The sequence below is a fragment of the Triplophysa dalaica genome, chromosome 4 (genome assembly GCF_015846415.1).
Source record: "Triplophysa dalaica isolate WHDGS20190420 chromosome 4, ASM1584641v1, whole genome shotgun sequence".
In the NCBI taxonomy this organism is placed as follows: Eukaryota; Metazoa; Chordata; class Actinopteri; order Cypriniformes; family Nemacheilidae; genus Triplophysa; species Triplophysa dalaica.
In genome coordinates this window covers 12,375,398-12,390,396 of record NC_079545.1, presented here as the reverse complement: position 1 = coordinate 12,390,396, position 14,999 = coordinate 12,375,398, and the positions used below count along the sequence as shown (strand labels likewise).

Genomic DNA, 14,999 nt, shown 5'->3' with positions numbered 1-14,999 from the left:
TAGGTATGAAGAGGGGTTTGAATTTAAGTATTGGAGGTCTTCTCTTGAAATTTGATTGGCAGTAAATTGAAAACATGTCACAGAGCACAGGGGGCCCAGTCTTGGCGAACATCTACATGGGCAGCTGAGATGCTTTATTATCTTCCCCAGGCTATGGATTTTCTTTTACTAACACCATGAATTTAAACCAGAACAAGTGAGAACATTAGTATGGCCCAGAGGTTCTTCAGCAAGAATGAAACACCTGGGTCTCCCTTTCATACCGGCTTTAAAATGCTGCTTTTGTGGAAGGCTTTTGGTTTCTTATTTTACAGGTTTTATTGGGAACAGAGATGGACCTCTGCTTGAAAGGCTGTATTTAGTATTGGCATCGACAAAAACACAACAAAACACATCAGCAGCATATAGACCTATTTTAGAATTTATATACTTGACACAATGACCATGTGAAAGTATGGAATGTTGTATATTTAAATGCTGTCATATGGAAAACATCATATATTTTTTGTAAAAAAAATGGACATTAAAAGCCACATTACACTGTAAGTCAGTCTGAAGTGTCATATTCAATGTCTGTGCATAGTCTGTGGTATATTCTGGAAGAATTTAGCTCTTTGACCATATTTTAAATGGCTCTTCTCATTGCTTTGACTGTAGTAAGGCAGTACATTGTGTATGTGTGTGTTTTTGTCTGTGAAAGAGCTGTAGCAGGAAATTAGAGGAGACATGCATGTTTGAGCGGGTCCCCTCGAGCGGAGCTGGAGGTCAAGACCCGGGGCCTGTCTCCATTAGTTTTACTGGCACTCCTCCAAAACCTTCCTAGCCCCTTCAAGACTGCCTTTTATTACTCTCCTCGCCACTGTACTGCTTATAATCTGTACAGATGGGTTAGTCTGGCTTCATACGTTTATGACATTACAGACTTCGGTCAGACTCAGAGTTGACGCCATGTTTAATTTGAAGGGAAGGAAAACAAGGCTGTAGACGGTCAGTTCTGGATTCGGTTTTTCTTGAGAATGTGTACCATATCCAATCCTCCATTTTCTGTCCAGGCTTCTGTTAAGCTTTAAAAAACTTGACAGCCCGTCTCCCCCCGTGTTATGTTTCGCTCTGTTCTTGCTTGATTGAAGGTGCGTAAGGTAGTGTATTAGCTAACCTGATATTTCCTTGCAACCTTATCCTTTGTCTTTATCCCTGTGTCAGACCGACCTGAGCAGTCTCAGCTACGTTTACCAGGAGGGTCTCAGAGTTGTGATTTAAGTTGAAAGGACACGCTTGGCTGTTGTAAAGACTCGTACGGTTGCCTTTCAAAAGGTGTTGAAATGATGCATTTCTGAAACCAATTTTTAGCTTCCGTTTGGTCTGTTTGCAGGACTAATATGGCAGACTCCCTCATTTTATTTTTGGCTAACTGTAAACTAAATCTCAAGGGATATAGATTGGTTGATAAGATTGTAGTAAGACAATGAGTGTTTTGTTTGGGGCTTATTTCAGTAAAATAAATATTGTTTTGTGTCCTAGTAAAAACCTTTCTACCTGCATTGTTAACTTGATCCATTGTGGTGTTCCAGTGTTACGCTTTCAAAAGCATTAATAGAATTGACAAAATAACAAATGCAAAGACTTTAATGAGAGGTTATGCTCTGTACACGTCTGTAGAGGATTTAAGTGGGAAGAAGGAATGCTTTTATATGGAAACAGTCCATTTAAGAACATAGGTAAACTAGATCTTTCATCACACTGAATCCTTGTTTTTTTGTTTTGTTTAAAGATGGGGTAACACACGCAGTTTCTGCCAATCTCATATTATTCTTGAGTACCTATTCAGTAGTATTGCATATGACGTATCTTCGAAGAGTATTTAGTTTGATCAAAAAGATACAGCTGTACTATTATTTCCAGAAAAGACGAGCTGCCGGAGTCAGGCAGAGGGGACGGGACTGCAGCACGAGCACATACATTATCCCTTCGTGTTGTTTTACATTATGCACGTACGCACCGATTGCCAACAAAACACAGACATATTACTTAGTTTGACTTACTGCATGCAGTTCATGTCTGGCATTGTTTAGCACTGGGACTGCGCCAACTATCAGTTTCAATCGATCTCCAAATCCAGCGTTATATCCACCGTTTATATAACATCAATCACTGAAATGCTGTGAACAAACAAACACCTCAGCTTCTCTAACTAACGCAAGAGTAGCAAGATGCAGCTGCAGGCCAACAGCGCAGCCAATCTTGATAAGCAGGTCTTCCTATCGACTCGTCGGTTGGCGTGTGGGCGGGCTATTTCTTCGGCCTTGCCATGGCCGTGCTTTTCCGGGAGATTTGCCAAATAAAAAGAAGAGGATCCATGTTGCGAAACGGGGATCCAGACCTACAAAAAACGTTCCGAAGCAAGTTGGAGTGCTGGGGGAGTGTTAAAAGCACAGAAATACTATGTTATACCACCAACCCGCTTTTTAACAAGTTGATGACGTTAAGCAAGAAATGCCAGCACGCTCAACATTTTGAAGAAGACAGAATGTATGAATTGCATGTTACCGCATCTTTAAGCAAAGCATTAACGTTTAGAGGAATAGTTTGCAATCTACTCTTGGACTTTGTCATGCTTTTGCTTTAATAAAGTTTTATCTATTTTCCATTAAGTCACGCTATGAAAGATACAATCAGCTGTGCTTAAAACTGATTATACAATTTAATTTGTCATGAAGATAAGGAGATATCCTTTGCTTTCAGATGGCTGTAGTATTTCATAATGAAATCACAAGGCCAGTCATTAGGGAGGATGGGAATCATAAGACGTTTGGAAAAAAGTCAGTAAACGTTTGTGTTTGCATGCATGCGGTCGTTCACATGTTCACCGTCTTGTGAGGTTTGTGCTGGCATACTAACCAAGCATAGAAGTTTCCTTACACACATATTTTTTGCACAAGCAGTTGAGTGAAAAGCACTTCAAAGAACATGATCCATTTGAAAATATTTACAATTTGCTTTTACACCACCTTGCCACTATACCCACAACGTCAAAACAACAAGTCAAGTGTGACAGGCAAAAGAAGGTCCGTCAAACTTAGCTTGTTCTTGCGAGTCAACCGTGGTAGGAAATCCAGTTCCAAGTACACAGGAGGAGGGGCAAGAAAGCACAAACGTTCTTTCAGAACTGTGTTATGCTACTTGGGCCGTTGAATGATTCCCATTCATCCATTTCCACAAAGTAATCAGTTACTTGCTGAAAGATGATATTATATCCACTTAGTGTGATACAGGTATAAAGCAGGTCCATGCCTGATAGCATTGTTGCAGAACACCTTTATTTATATTCTCCCATAGCAAAATACACATCCCCCCAAATGGTTTTAGCCCATGTTGTTTAGCCCGTTTTTCTCTTTTTATTCCTTGCCTTTTCTCCTCCTGTTCCACCTCCCGCTTTTCTGTTCAGCCTGTAAAGCAGGGCAAAAGCAGCTGGCAGTGCTAATCGAGGATGCTCTCCTGCAGGGTAACAAAGAGGTATTGTTGGGTTTGTAAGGGCATTATGCAGCTAAATAAAGCTGACATGCTGAGGTGGAATTATTGCCCATGCTGAGCCTGGCGCTGCCCTGTGAAGCGAGGCTGAGAGCCGACTGGAAGGAAACCAGAGAAGGAGAACCGGAGAGAGAAGGGGATGCCATTCCAGAATGTTCTATAATGTTGGCTGTTCCTCTAGTTGAAATTGTCTGTTTTTGCAGTTCTGTAAAAAATACTTGGATTATGCTTTTGGTATTTAGTAACTATATTTCTCAGATGCTATAGTGTTTTGCAATACTCCATATGTTCAGTGTATAGAGTTTAGATGGTATAGAATGTTTAGAGGTTATAGAATATAAAGAGTTTAGATAGTATATAATATGCAGAGGCTATAGAATGTTTAAAGAGTGTTGTGTATAAAATGTATAGAGTTTAGATAGTATATCAAATGTAGAGGCTATAGAATGTTTAGAGAGTGTAGTGTATAGAATGTGTAGAGTTTAGTTAATATATAAAATGTAGAGGCTAAAGAATGTTTAGAGAGTGTAGTGTATAGAATGAGTAGAGTTTGGATAGTATATAATATGCAGAGGGTATACAATTTTTAGAGAGCTTAGAATGTATAGAATGTGTAATGTGTAATTAAAGATTACAAATGCTTTGGTGTACAGAAGGTATATATAGTATAGAGGGTATAGAATGTGTGGAGGTATAGAATGTAGGGATGCAAAAATACAGCTATCCAATGGTTCAATACGAACCTCGTTTTTTCACCCACAGTTTCTGGTTCGGTTCTGATAGCTTGGCACATTAAAGTGTTTTTTCATTGTTCTATGCTTATGTGACTGAACCGTAAAAAGTTAAGAAGATAAAATGGTTTACTGAAATTCTCTTTATTTTGACCAACTTTTCAAAAATCAACTTTTACAAATTCCTGGTGCATTGAATAAATGTAATAAATGTAAAGATTTACACTGGTAGCTCACAGCAATTTTTGATTTACTGTTCATCAACATGCCAGTAAAATAAGCTTCTTGAAGAGGTTTTGCGCATCAGAGTATTTAAAATAACGTAATGCAAAACTATAGAGCTGACTTTCGTTAAACGGACTTTGGCATGGTGCTTTGGACGCTCTTTCTGCATGTGCTGGGTGAGAGCAAAGCGAATGTGCTGCTTTCTTATGTAGTGTATAAATTCTTGATGTGCCAAATTCGGACAATATCACTTTAGTACAACAGGTATACAATATAGCCAGCCCCTGTTCGTCATCATTATACTCACACACATTGCTTCTCGTCTTGCAGGCAATCTCGCTTCACCGCCCGGCGACCACTTGCTATTAGATATTACTCGTGGGGAGGCGTTTATCTATCTTAGCCCACAGACGTACAGACAAACACGGACAGAGCCAGTTCAGAGTGTAATCAAGCGCATGGAAATAATTTAAACGCAAAACTGGAAAACCCCAATTCACTTAAACGTATTGAACCGTGGTGGTCATAACGAACAGTTCAATATTATATTGAGAATTGTGGCATCCCTAATAGAATGTGTAGAGTGAGTGTATAGAATGTGTATGTTCATATACCTTATTCTAAAAAGAACATAGAATGTTGTTTTACTACTTCAGTTTAGAACTTGCAGTTGTGTGTGGCCACTTGCGGGTGAGTTTCATATTTTGCTCTTGACTCCAAATGTCAAAGGGCTTGGAATCACGATACGTCTGTTGTATTGAATCTCTGCTGGTTCCAACACCCTGCTGGGCCGTAAGACGAATCTTTATTAGAGCAGACAGCCATTGTCTGCAGTCATCTAGATAATTGCAGCGCTGGGTCCTCTTCTCTAATCAATCCAGACAGCTGCTGCCGTGCCTGCCGCGTTTGCCAACCGTGCAGCTCAAGCTAATTAATGAAATGATGAGCCGTTTGGGCACAACGTGGCACGGCACAAACAATCTGGGACATTTGAAAATGCCCTGCCCACATCAGAGGCACGTATAGATTAGTGAAGAGCTTGTATTTTTATCGCTGTCATAAAAAAGAATGCAAATGACATGCTGCATTTTAGCACCCTTAAAGACAGAGTACCTAGTGTAGTTTCCAGTGGCAAAATGACAGTTTTTCATAGCTTTGAATGTTAGAACCAATTAAAGGAAGTTAATTGGACATTTTGTTTGTTATTCAAGTCATCCCATAGGACAGTAAAATCACAAATGGGATGCTATTAATGTCTCCATTGTTTCTGCAAGACATTAGTGATTTCCCTTAGCTTTTGCTTCTCAGAAAAGAAGCGATTAAGCTTACTTTTCGTATTATAGCTCTATACTTTTTACGTTTTAGTTTTGTATTTTAATAAAAATAGATATATCCATCACATAACTGGCAATGTCATCAGGTCTCATGTACCATCAAGGAGCAGATTCAGATCAATTAAACTTTCCACTGGGACTGCACCTTATTTTGCTTATCGAAACCATTAACCAGGGTAAATACAGTAAAATGTACATTTTGCCCAGCATTCTTCACTCTGTCCATCAGTAATTACGCATGGCATGGAACAGGATGGCATATGCCGCCCGAGCCATATGGGTGCAGTGAGAGTCTGTTCCCAGCATGGGGAAGCAGCGGTTCACGGAGGCCATGGAAAGCGTCCAGATCTCCGAAATGAACAGTAGGCGCTCACAGATTTTCTGTGTGGGCTTCATCAGCCAACATGTTGCAGCTTAACACCCAGAGAGCTCTGGTGCCACCTCACCCTGTCCTGAACAGAGATGGAAATAGAGGACTGATGTCTTCGCACCGGCTGTCATTGGCCCTTAAAACGTCTTGAAATGCACAGTCTGTTTTCACGTGTCAGATCTCAGTGAAGGTGGATCTAGAAAAGCTAAAGCTAAACACGACCAAAAGAGAGAACTGTATGTTTTTATCAGATATTTTACATGTATGTATTTGGCAGATGCTTTCAAATGAATTTGATCTGCACCTTTTTTAAAATGTTAGTACTTATGTTTTCACTCATATATTGTACGTCCCAAATGTACAACAGATGAAATCCTTTTTCCTTTTTCACATTTTCACATCACATTTTTGGCAGCTATGAGCTAATACTCACAATAATAATTAACAACTTGGAAGCCAGAATCTCTTTTACCATCTCGTACAACCCACCCAGTTGCGTTGTTTTGGCATTCTTTGTTCTCGGTTGGCACAATGCAATTCCATTCTCAGTGGATTTGACTGGTAAAGAGGTGTACATTTCCTAGATGCAGCGAGTCTGTGAAAAGATGACAGATCTCCATGTAGCACCTGCTCAGGAGATAAATTCTTGTGTCTTATTCCATAAATTGACTTCATTAGCTGGAGGCGGCTGTTAGTTTGTTAGTTGTGGTTTTATTTCTTTGTTCAATTTGCCTGAGCATTAATGTTTATTTTTTGGCACTCCGTAAAGATGAAGAGATACCACAGAGGGGAATGAGCTCACAATGTGTATCATTAGACTTTGTGTGTGTGTGTGTGTGTGTGTGTGTGTAATCACCGTTGGCCCCTGGTCATTTGGGGAATTTGCATTCCCTGCTGACTTATCTAAAGACGTTATTTGCATATGAGCTGTTTTTATTAAATATAAAACAGAGGCAGACTACGACGTAAATCCATAATCTCCCATTTGCATGAGCAACAGGAGACGGTTGAAATTATTGTAAAAAGGCAGGGCCTAATCCAGAACCAAACATGGGCTTGCATCCCAACTGGTGCCCTTGGCAGCGTACTGTATGATATGCGATACGACTGTGTTATGTAAATGTGCATTGTATGATTCCCTTTGCATTCATCTACTTGTGGTTTCTGGGCTGATATTGCCCAAAATATGTGTTACAGAATATGTTGAAGTTGATATATGAGCATATTTGCATTTATGCTGTAAATGCGCAGCTTGTAGTATCAAGTAATTTTATAACATGTACAGATTGATCAGATTGTTAAAGTCCTCTAAAATGAAGATAACTATTTCTCAAAACTCTCAAATAATTTTTCTTTGGTAGTAAGAGCCATCTGTCTACTCTTTCATCATGCTTCTCTCTGTGTATAATAGTGCGGTAGCCCTCCAGATGTTCCAAGACGGCTGTCAAGCCTAAAGTGAGGTCACAGGTCAAGGATATCTGAGTGGGACAGCTGTGGGGCGATGCTGGGGTCACCTCACTTCTGCTAGAACCATCCGTCATTAGAACTCGCCCCCCACCCGCAACGGTGGTGGTTTGAGCCACAGCAGGCACGTGTTGAGGCCAAAGTCCCTTGAGGGATCGTACCATGAGAGAAGCAGCAGGGGGAGAGGGTAGATCAATAGTCATCTGATGAACAGGGATGCCAACACGTCCTACGGGAGTGTCGCTCCCTCCACTGAACGTGGCCTTCGACCTCTACAAATCTGTGGGTGTTCCTGAGGGGTCTCTTGTCTATGCTTCTAATAGCTCTGCTGTGATTGCACTCGGCGTTAAGGGTCACTTTTGTTTTATGCTAGGGATTGAAAATGCCAGTCTGTCCACAGCTCAAGAGGCACTGTGTAACCGTTCTAGTGGCATGGTGAGAATTTTAAAAGTGCTTAAATTATTGAAAATACTTCCTACTTTTAGAAAGTGGTGCCTGCTCAGGACTGAAATGCTAAAAAACACACAAAATGCAAAACCAAAAAGCAGCCACACAGCAGTGCCTTTGGCTCACCCTCAATGCCCTAGCGTCAACGGCTGCTTGCACAGATTCGAAACACATTTTCCTTTGGAGGTTTTAAAGTCTTGACTGTTAAACACTGGCTGTACCTATCTGAGGTTGGTGTGTAATATGGTGCTTTTGATAAAAGGCGTAACAGATTTACCATTGACCTTGGCATTGAATAATGAAGCCTTCCGCTCATTTGTCTCAGAGAAATGTTTCTCCCTTGAAGCACAGTCAAAACCAAAGGAGTTACAATTTTATTTGGCTCTGCTTTCTCATTAAAAGATTCCTACAGCAGAATTTCAGGGCTAACTGTAACGATATACAGAAAATCGAAAGCCACACTTCTTGAATGTGTCAACTTTCCCTATCTATAATCCGTCGTGTCTACTCTGAGGTTGACACATAAGCAATTCTGCCAAACTTGTGTCTCTGCCAATGGCGTGACATTACCGCACTGTCTGCAATACCGTGCCTTTTCAAATGACATTGTGTCACATTTTCGGCAAAATGATTCCCGACTGTGGAGAAGAGTGTTCGCTATGTACAGCGGGCATCCAGAAAATTTTACAGGGCCTTTTTTTAATGAGAAAGAAGCAGAGTTGTATGTCTTGTCCTGCCTGCTGGCTGCCATTATGCCCCATTAGAATCATCATTAAGAGATAGCACAGGACCCATCGTGCCTAAAGTGCCACAGTCTGCTAACTGAGAAGCTTGACTTCCACTGTCCGCATTTCCCATTCGGATATGCCTCCGAGACTGGTTTCCAAGGCAACGTCAATGAATGGGCAACGTTTTTCTTCTCCATGCTTTGTTGGAAAAGGCTGCAGACAGGGTTATCTGGAAATGCATCCATTTAGACCTTTCCAGGGTATTTGGTGTGAAGTTCTCTTTTATGCTAATTTTGTACCTGGCCACACCCAACATATTCCAACCTTTACCTTTTTGAGAAAACTTTTAAACATGCTTAACATACACCCCCGCCCTTTGCTCATCCCGTTGCTCAGTTTTTTTATACGTTTGTGACATTCTCCAAAGTAACATTGAGAAGGAATGTCAAAAGGTAGTGTTTTATCCCTCAATTATTGGTGCAGGATCTATTAATGATTAAATGGTATGTTAATACGCTGTAGACATTCCATTAAGAGCGCCGGGCTTTTAATGGCCAGGGAGTCTGCTGCAGGCTTTCATAGTCTTTGTTTGATATTGCAGTAAGCTCTTAAGAACAAGAGATCCATTTAATGGTTTGATTAGTGGCCTGAGGAAGATGTTGTCTTATATGAATCTTTTTTCTCGCTGTACCTTTCTCCGTCATTTTATTTTATGATTTATTTTAGCACTCTTGCAATTAGAGTATGCATAATGGTAATTTAGTAGTGTAGCAGTTGTACACTTGTAAATAATTGGATGGTGATTTGTGAAAGTCCCTTGAGACAGGTTAGTACACATGATGGTTATCATGGCAACGGGCTTTTGGGCATGTAGGCTATTCTAGGCATATACAACTAAACGGGGGAGAAAATCTCAAACTATTTATGCACCCTAATAATGTTGATGCACTTTCTAAAGCATCTTTTACAAATAATGTGATTGAAAGTAGCCTATTTACTGTTTGGTAGTCACCACATTGATCTTTCTTCTGTAATTTGTACATGTTTTCTGTTTATACTGTCTGTGAAATTATTCAGTCTAAAGGTCTTTGCACATACGGTCCGAAATTTTCATATTCATTTTTTCGTATTTGGCTCTCGTTTGTACAGTGTCTCTGAATTGTCAATACACCTTTAAAAATCCTTGCTATGGATGCAAAAAATGCTGAAAATCTAACCCAGTCTGAATGTTTTTATGGCGGACGAAAATATTGGAGGCAGTGTGTAAATGTGGTTGACACAAAGTGAAATTTATTTTTTTACGTGAGAAAAATTTGGACGCAAATTTGGGATTCTATGTGCAATGGGTTTTACACCGGATTATAAAATACAATAGAACACATTATGATTTAAAAAATTGTCCACAATGCATGCGGCGTGACACAACAATGCCGTTAAGAACAAACCATTGTCATGTCACATCACACAGTGGTAGACACAGTGTAAAAAAATTTCTTCAATGTTACATAATGCATTTAATAATTACATAATGCATATAATGGTGTAAATAAAAAGTAAATGTCCACAGGCCTCTTAACTTTTTTCTCAACCAAGTTCTTTCCATATTGAATACAAAATAAGTATAGTCTGGCAAATGCTGAAGCAAGACACATCTTCTCCGGCACCGCACCCCAATTAATCCAGAAAAAAAACAGAGGATCCTCTATACAAAGACTCTGGCAGCACTAAAATAATCCCTGGAAAAAATACACGAAGGGGTGAAGGGGAGCGAGGGAGGGAGGAACTCTGAAAGGCCACTATAAAGGGTGCATGATCCCTTTTCAAAGCACAATTGAAACATAATTATTTCATGGCACACTGTGTGCTCTGTAAATCTATGAATGGGAACGGCATTTAACTTTAATTAGCTCTGATTTATTCATTCTGACTGGATTGCGTGCAGAAAATTGGATCATCTGATTATAGTCAAGCATGAAAATGACCTGATTAAACACTTCATAAAACCCATGGAGAGCAAGAAATGAAACCTGGAATGACGCGATGAAGGAAGATAAGAGAAAGGAGGTTGAGAGAGGAAGGTAGAAAGGCAGATGTGTTTGGTGTCCTGGCATGTGCCAGCTTAATGCAGATGGCACAGCTGTTAGCCTTTCGCTATGCTGCCAACTAATGGATGGATTGGCAAATGAATCTCACGCTATAGGTTACGTGTCCAAACTGCATGTGTGTTTGATTTGTGATGCTTACAAAAGCCTGCTTCTTTGAGGGTGTGTCTGTAAAATATACACCAGTTGGATTGTCTTCAGACTTTAAGTACACCGAAAAATGTTTATTTAATGAAGAAATGTTAACTAGATTTGAAATCTAAATTATAGATAGTAATGTGAAACAATGTGATTTAAGCACTGAATTTACCAGAAACTCATTATTGTCAGATTTTGAAATGCTTATGACAGACGTCATTGCCTTCATTTCACAGCAATTGACTGCCAGTGGACACGCACACTTAGGCTTTTCATTTTCAATTACACATAATCCTCCGACGGTTTCAGTGACATCAGTAAATGTTTCAATATGCTCTTTTGTTCGTTTATTTCCAGTTACGACAACGAATGAGAATCTCGTACCCAAAACTTGCAGCTCGACCAAAGTGTCCGGTCTTCAAAGAAGCCAGGAACAGAGTAACAACATTTCGTTTGTCCCACCGATCTCAAGTCCAACTCCAGCGTCGCCCCCTACGGGGTCTCCTGCCCCTGCTGCGGCGGCAGCCCCTCCACCTAGACCACACCCTATCTCCCCGAGCCCTCTGAGCATCAAGAAGGAATCTTTACCTCCTATCCCTACCCCTCCTCTCCTGAGGAACCAGTCACATCCACAGGAGCACAGAGTCCCACCTCCTTTGCACCATAGTCGGCCAATCATCAGTCATCATCATCATCCTTCGCCGTACAGCAGTCTTCACGACATCAGGTTAATAACATTTTTTGCATGTATTGGAGGTAAATGGAGCACCTCTATAATCTATCAAGTTACAGAAATGGGAAGGCAATGTGAAAGCATCTTGAAAGCCATCCAACAATGCATTGCTTCAAGCTCAGTGGAAAAATAGACTTGTATTTATTTAAATTGTGTACTGAAAAGCCCCCCAATGTTTTATGTATTTTGTGAGTCTTACTGTATTAGCAACATGCTAACATCAATCAAGCGCTTGAGCTTATAAACGTTAGCATATATTCATATTCAGATCTACTTGTCATATTGATGTTTCTCTTTCCTGCATTCTTTCCAAATGACAGCAACATCCCTTCTACTTTTCCTCCCAAACACCACCTGCCTCCTTCTCCTCATCATCTCAACAGTCTCGCGTCTCCAGCTCCTCCTCTGCCTCTCTCCATAGCCGGTCTGTCCTCCTCGCACTACTCCCTTCACTCACCCTCCCACCTCTCCAGCCATCCGGCCATGTTTGCTAACCCCGCAACACTTCCTCCACCCACCCATCCGACCAACAGCCTGGTGGTGCCAGGACACCCTGCCGGACCGCCCTATCCAGGTAAAAGAGTTAATCTGTGTCACAATTCTGCAGGACAGTGGGCCTCTTAAAACCACAGTTAGATAGTTCTAAGATACAGAATATTTTAATGAGCAGTTTCTTTTGAAATAAGATCTTCTCTACCACAATTTGACATATTGGTATCAAGATTGAATTTGTTTGAGCGCCTACACACTAGAGCTTCCGTCAGTCTTTTGATTCCACTAGATATAGACACAAAAACATAAAGGAAAATAACAAGAGATTATGAAGGTCGTGCAATTCAAATGTAACATTTTATGTGGGTATTTGTTGATCTGTTTTGACTAATTCAGGTGTGATATCACAGACCTGACTTTTTTCACAATTCCAAAATGCATCTTGCATGTTCCTTTTCATCATTTTCCAACAGAGTAAACTCTAGTGTGCAAGCGCTCTAAGAGTATGTTTTAGTACAAAACAGAGTGTATGCTGCTCTGTACCCCAACATACAATGTACTCAAAATATACCCTAGTTTATCGTAGCTCTAGTTTGCTATTCACAAATATTGACTAATTAAAATTATTTATTTTGAAATTACTAGTATCCAGTAACTACAGCCTTGCTCTTAAATTGCATTTTTTTCAAGATTTCTCAAGAGCGAGGCGAGATGGGGCGCGCATCAGAGGTCAGCATATGAAAAATTTGACTTATATCCAGTTGGCTCCTATTGCAATTTAATAAAGAATGAAGTGAGCTCCACTGTTCATTTCTAATGTCCGGAATCATCCTGAAGCCTTCCTTTTTAAATATGTGTTGTGTTGGGTAATAGCAGTAACTCCATTTTGGGCAGTTTATTATAAATATCTCTTTGAATGCCAGTTTGATACAGCTTAACTTAAATGCAAAATTTGAGATGAATATAATACCTACCTTCTTCATCTTAGCCTTTTACGGTAAGTGTATTTTTGTTGCCAACAGCCAAGATAACTTGGCTTTTAATGCCAAAATCTTGGCATTTCGAAAACAGATGCTAAATCTGAGATATAGGCCCACAATTATTATGAATACCAGACGTTGTGAGCCTCCATCTTGTGAGATTATAGTTTGAGTCATTCCAAAAAAATCCGGAACGTCATCCTGCCAATTTGATATGTATTCATTTTTATGACAAATCCATAACCCTATAAATTGATGTCTTTTAAAAGCATCAAGTACTTAAAAGTTCACTGAAAGTTCCTCAATGCACATTCTACCTGTAATGTGTCTTTACAGTTGAAGAACATCCAGTCTGAAATCTGAAGGCTTCTATCATAGTTTGTGTTTTTCGGGTCAAGTGTGTGTGTGTTTTCTGCTGAGGTGACTCTTGGTTCTCTCTTGTCTTTAGATACCAGCCTGTTGATTTCTTTCAACCAACCAATCATGTATTGCCAGCCTCATTCGGGGATTCTGATTGGCACATTGTCACAGGCAACTCTCTTACCTCCACCAATGAGTCCTCACGTAGAAAACCCTCACACCTTGAATTGGAGAAACAGAGAAAGCCAGGTGACTACCCTCTTTCTCTTCCTCTTGCCGCTGTTGTGAAAACTCACTGGCCGCCCGTGCCTTTTTCTTTTCCTCCCGTGTCTCCGCCCCCTCCCTCCTCCCTCTCCCTCCTTTCCCCACATGGCTTTCCTTTCTTGCAGAGCATGATCTTCTGCGGCAGGAGCTGAACAACCGATTCCTGGTTCAGAGCTCGGAGCGAGGTCGGGGGTCAGCGCCAAGGGCAACAGGGTCGCCATTGGCCCCTGTGTCGCTCCTCCGGGCCGAGTTTCACCAACATCAGCATATGCACCAGCACCAACACACGCATCAGCACACCTTCACGCCTTTCCCTGCCAGTCTGCCCCCAGCAGCCATCATTGGGCCGCCCACTGCACCTCCCTTGGTGCGTACCCCAACCAGAAATGTGAGGATAAGTAAAAACGGATAGATTTTACTCCCTTCCTACCTCCTTACTCCCCCCTCAAAAAATACCCCCGATTAGATCAAACAAGTCCCTACAATGACCTGAAGATTCTTCTATTTTGAACATGTTTTATACCAAACTTCAGGAAGTTAAAGTCAAGTAATGCCCAGTTATTTTGTCAGAAATCATGACATTTTAGAGCCAATGGCAGACTGTCTGGAACGTGGCGAACACAGACAAGTGTTTCATTATAAACCGTGATGCATCCCAGTGCTGTTATGCTAAATATCAGCATTCTTAATTAACTGTTATATTTACCATGGCTCAAGTTTTTTTTCTTAAACAGAGCCCAAGGGTTAAAATAGTTTTACAGCACCTTCTCAGTGACGTAACTGATCACCCTAACAAGATAAACTACTGTCCCATGACATCCTCAAATTTTGTAGCTTTTCCCCTAATAAAACCCCTTTTTGCTGCCATGTCAACATGCCGACCGCCTTGTGCTTTTATAGTGTGCGCCAGAGATGTTTTATTGCTTTCATATGAGCAGAATGATGATGTTTTTGAGTGCTGGGGGCTGCTAGAGGCACACCAAGCCCTGTGGCGTGACTGGGGTACAGGCAGGACTCATTCTTTGTGACACATTCAAAGCTTGCAGTCGAAACGTAATGACCTCACCACAGATGAAAGTCATGACATCAACGGGGTTGTTTTG

General features: G+C 40.7%; 1 protein-coding gene across 12 annotated transcripts in view; it reads left to right on the top strand.

Moving 5' to 3' along the window:
- The window catches only part of fbrsl1 (fibrosin-like 1), a 245,130-nt gene that overhangs the window by 220,904 nt on the left and 9,227 nt on the right, over positions 1-14,999 (top strand). For 7 of the 12 annotated variants that reach the window (XM_056745375.1, XM_056745378.1, XM_056745382.1 and 4 more), the window contains 4 exons: positions 11,425-11,794; positions 12,121-12,374; positions 12,983-13,021; positions 14,022-14,284. In XM_056745375.1, the coding sequence (XP_056601353.1) occupies positions 11,425-11,794; positions 12,121-12,374; positions 12,983-13,021; positions 14,022-14,284 (926 nt within the window). Of the gene's footprint in view, positions 1-11,424; positions 11,795-12,120; positions 12,375-12,982; positions 13,022-13,720; positions 13,882-14,021; positions 14,285-14,999 lie in introns of all 12 variants that reach the window. The other 5 variants (XM_056745380.1, XM_056745379.1, XM_056745377.1 and 2 more) reach the window with 4 other exon arrangements.